This window comes from Cervus elaphus, chromosome 22, assembly GCF_910594005.1.
Source record: "Cervus elaphus chromosome 22, mCerEla1.1, whole genome shotgun sequence".
Classification (NCBI taxonomy): domain Eukaryota; kingdom Metazoa; phylum Chordata; class Mammalia; order Artiodactyla; family Cervidae; genus Cervus; species Cervus elaphus.
Window position 1 is genome coordinate 21,167,449 of NC_057836.1, and position 3,454 is coordinate 21,170,902.

General features: G+C 36.7%; 1 protein-coding gene across 1 annotated transcript; it reads right to left on the bottom strand.

The window, feature by feature from the left end:
- Positions 1-272: 272 nt before the first annotated feature.
- Positions 273-1,172, bottom strand: LOC122679914 (taste receptor type 2 member 10-like). Its single transcript, XM_043880769.1, has one exon. It carries the CDS (start codon positions 1,170-1,172, stop codon positions 273-275), a length of 900 nt encoding a protein of 299 aa, XP_043736704.1.
- Positions 1,173-3,454: the final 2,282 nt, after the last annotated feature.

Genomic DNA, 3,454 nt, shown 5'->3' on the forward strand with positions numbered 1-3,454 from the left:
GGGGTAGGAGAAACCACTACAAGGAAAGGAAAGGGCCTGAGCCACTCAATTTGTGTATGGCATTAAAATCTCATTGAAAAGTGACATTACCTGAGACATAGTCAAAATCTTTCTGTAAGATTTTAGTTATGTTCAAAAACACAATTATAAAACACTGCAAGAAAGCAGTGTAAGAGAAACAGATCTTGAGGAATTTCATTACTAGGCTACCTTTTTGTAGTATCCATTTCTCCCCAAGCCTGTCATGGAGTTCTAAGAAGTTTTTCTTTCTCCTAGCACTTTAATAGCTTCAGTACTCTCAAAGAGGCTTGCTTAAGCTTGCTGTTTCCAAGAATTAGGATAAATGAGTGTCCACAGGGATAGAGGACGGTGGTTGTCATACCAAAAATAAAAAGCAGTTTGTTTTCAGGCACAGCAGTAACTGATATTTCTATGGCAGTGCCTACAAAATACAGGATAAAGAGAATGATAAAAGACATCAAGATCTTCATTGCTTTGACATGTGCTTCTGTACTGAGGTCTCTTAATCCTGTGGCATTCAATTGCATCCTCCTGTTGTGCCTCCAAAGGGAAGTGATTAACAAGAAACATGTAATCAGGCATAGTATAAAGACAAGAAGTGTTCCAATACTGAACAAAATCTGATTTATAAAGTATTCACTTTCCTGCATGGTGATCAACAAGGTTGTGCTTCTGTTCTCCATAATATTATTAATAAAATGCATTGTAATGCCTGGAAAAGTAAATAACCATGAAATGGGCAAACATCCCATTAGAAGAAGAAGAATCTTAGTGATGTGACCCTTTAGCCAGAGAAAAATGCAGTGGGAAAAGTTGGCTACCTTCAGGAAGTAGAAGATGCTGAGGCTGGTGGCAAACCAGACACTTGATTGATTCATAATTATCCATAAGTAAGCTATATAATGAATTAGATTACCAGACAAATATATATCTGGAGAAAACACTCTCACATATCCGTCTGTAATTAATATCCATATCAGGCAAAATCTGGAAGATGCTAAGCCAATGAGAATAAGGCTGAGTGTAGAGATCTTCTTATTTTTCACACAGTCAATGCAGTTAACTAGTCCAATAAACCCATTCCCTAAAACCCCCAATATTGACTCACTAACTGCTACAAAAAAGAGGAAGCCTTCCACTATACTGAGCATGTCTGCCAATCCTTAATCCTGTTCCTGTTTCATTAATTTTCAATTACCTGCTGCAGAAAAGACAGATATTGCTGCTTTGCGGTAGAAAGGTTTTCTTCTCTTTCATTTCATAAAGACTTAAAAGCATACCAATTACTGCTTTGACATGGAATCCAAAACAGCTTGACAGAGACGCCTCCAGTTATGTCTATTAAATTTAGCTAGTCAACATGTGTCCTGACTTAATGCCTACCTACAATTTGTTAAGATGCAAATAAACATTTCTATTTCCTGAAATCTACTTGTCCTCCTGAGACTATTTTGCATTTGTTACCCTGGATTGAGGAGTAGGAGTGCCAAACACATACCTACAGAAAACAGAGCAGAATAGATAATTGAAATTTATCATTTTGAGTGTCAACTTTGATGTCATTTATATTGTGTTAATAATGACAGCTTAGATATATAGAGCAAAAACAGTGTGTAGATGAGATGGATGAATTTAGCCATTGTAGACAAAAATTGCTTCTTTGAAAAGATCGATAAAGTTGATTAGCATGACCAAAATGTCATGCTAACTAACAGGCTTCCCAGGTGGCTTAGTGATAAAAAATGTGCCTGGCAATGCAGGAGACTCAGAATACATGGACTTGATCCCTGGGTTGTGAAGATCCCCTGAAGAAGGAAACGGGAGCACACTCTAGTATTCTTGCCTGGAGAAATACATGGACAGCTGAGCCTGGAGGGTTACAGTCCATGGGAACACAAAGAGTCAGACTTAACAACTGAACACACACTTAAGTGTGCTAAGAAGAAAAAAAATAAGACCAGAAGTGAAATGTGGTATCATAACTTGTCCCATGGACTTTTAAAGGAATATTACGAGCAATTTATATCCCCATTTTAAAAAATTAGATGAAATGTATCAATTCTTTTAAAAACACCGATTGTCAAAACTCACACGAGAAGAAATAGAAATGTGTATAGTCCTAAATGTGATATTAAAATGAAGGGTTAATCAAACTTCCAAATCAGAAAACAACAGGCCCAGGTGGAGTCACTGGTAAATTGTCATAAACCTTAAAGAAATATTATAGTAATTCTTTCCAGTCTCTTTCAAAGGATAGAAGCAGAGGGAATGATTTCCAACTCATTCCAAGTTCAGTATTGCCCTAATACCAAAATCAGACATAGACACTACTAGAAGAGAAAACTACAGACCAATATCTCTCATGACCACAGATGTGAAAATTCTCAATGTGATATTAACAAAATTAATCCAAAAAGGTATAAAAAATATATAGCACAAACCAATGGTATTTAGGCTGAATATACAAACCTGGTTCAACATTTGAAAATAAAACTGGCCTAGTTTTTAACTAGGTTTCTTATCTACTTTTTGTTGAGTATCATGAATTCTTTTTATACTCTGAATAATAGTCGTTTAAGTCTTTTGCAAATATCTTACCCAGTCTGTGGCTTGTCTTTTCTTTTTCTTGACTGTGTCTCTTGCAAAGCAGGAGAAAAAAAATAGACCCAGTTGCCATTGGCAATTATCTTGTAACCCCCAAAGAGAGGGGGTCTAGGATGACAGCCAACAACAGGTAAATAACCTGAGTACTTGGTCACGCACTGGAAACTTCTCCCCTTTAGATGCCTAGGTAAGTGAAATAATTAATTTCCTTATAGTTTACACGAGTTTGAGACAATATTTTTTAATTTAGTTTTTATTGAAGGATAATTGCTTTATAGAATTTTGTTGTTTTCTGTCAAACCTCAACATGAATCAGCCATATGTATACACGTATCCCCTCCCTTTTGAACCTCCCTCCCATCTCCCTCCCCATTCCACCCCTCTATGTTGATGCAGAGCCTCTGTTTGAGTTTCCTGAGCCATACAGCAAACTCCCGTTGGCTATCTATTTTGCAAATGGTAATGTAAGTTTCCATGTTACTCTTTCTATACATCTCACCCGATCCTCTCCTCTCCGCATGTCCTGAAGTCTATTCTCTGTTTCTGATTTGCTGCCCTGTAAATAAGTTCTTCAGTACCATTTTTCTAGATTCCATATATGTGCGTTAGGATACGATATTTATCTTTCTCTTTTCTGACTCACTTCACTCTGTATGATAGGTTCTAGCTTCATCCACCTCATCAGATGTGACCCAAATGCATTTGTTTTTATGGCTGAGTAATATTCCATTGTGTATATGTACCACAACTTCTTTATCCATTCATCTATTGATGAACATCTAGGTTTCTTCCATGTTCTAGCTATTGTAAACAGTGCTACAGTGAACAA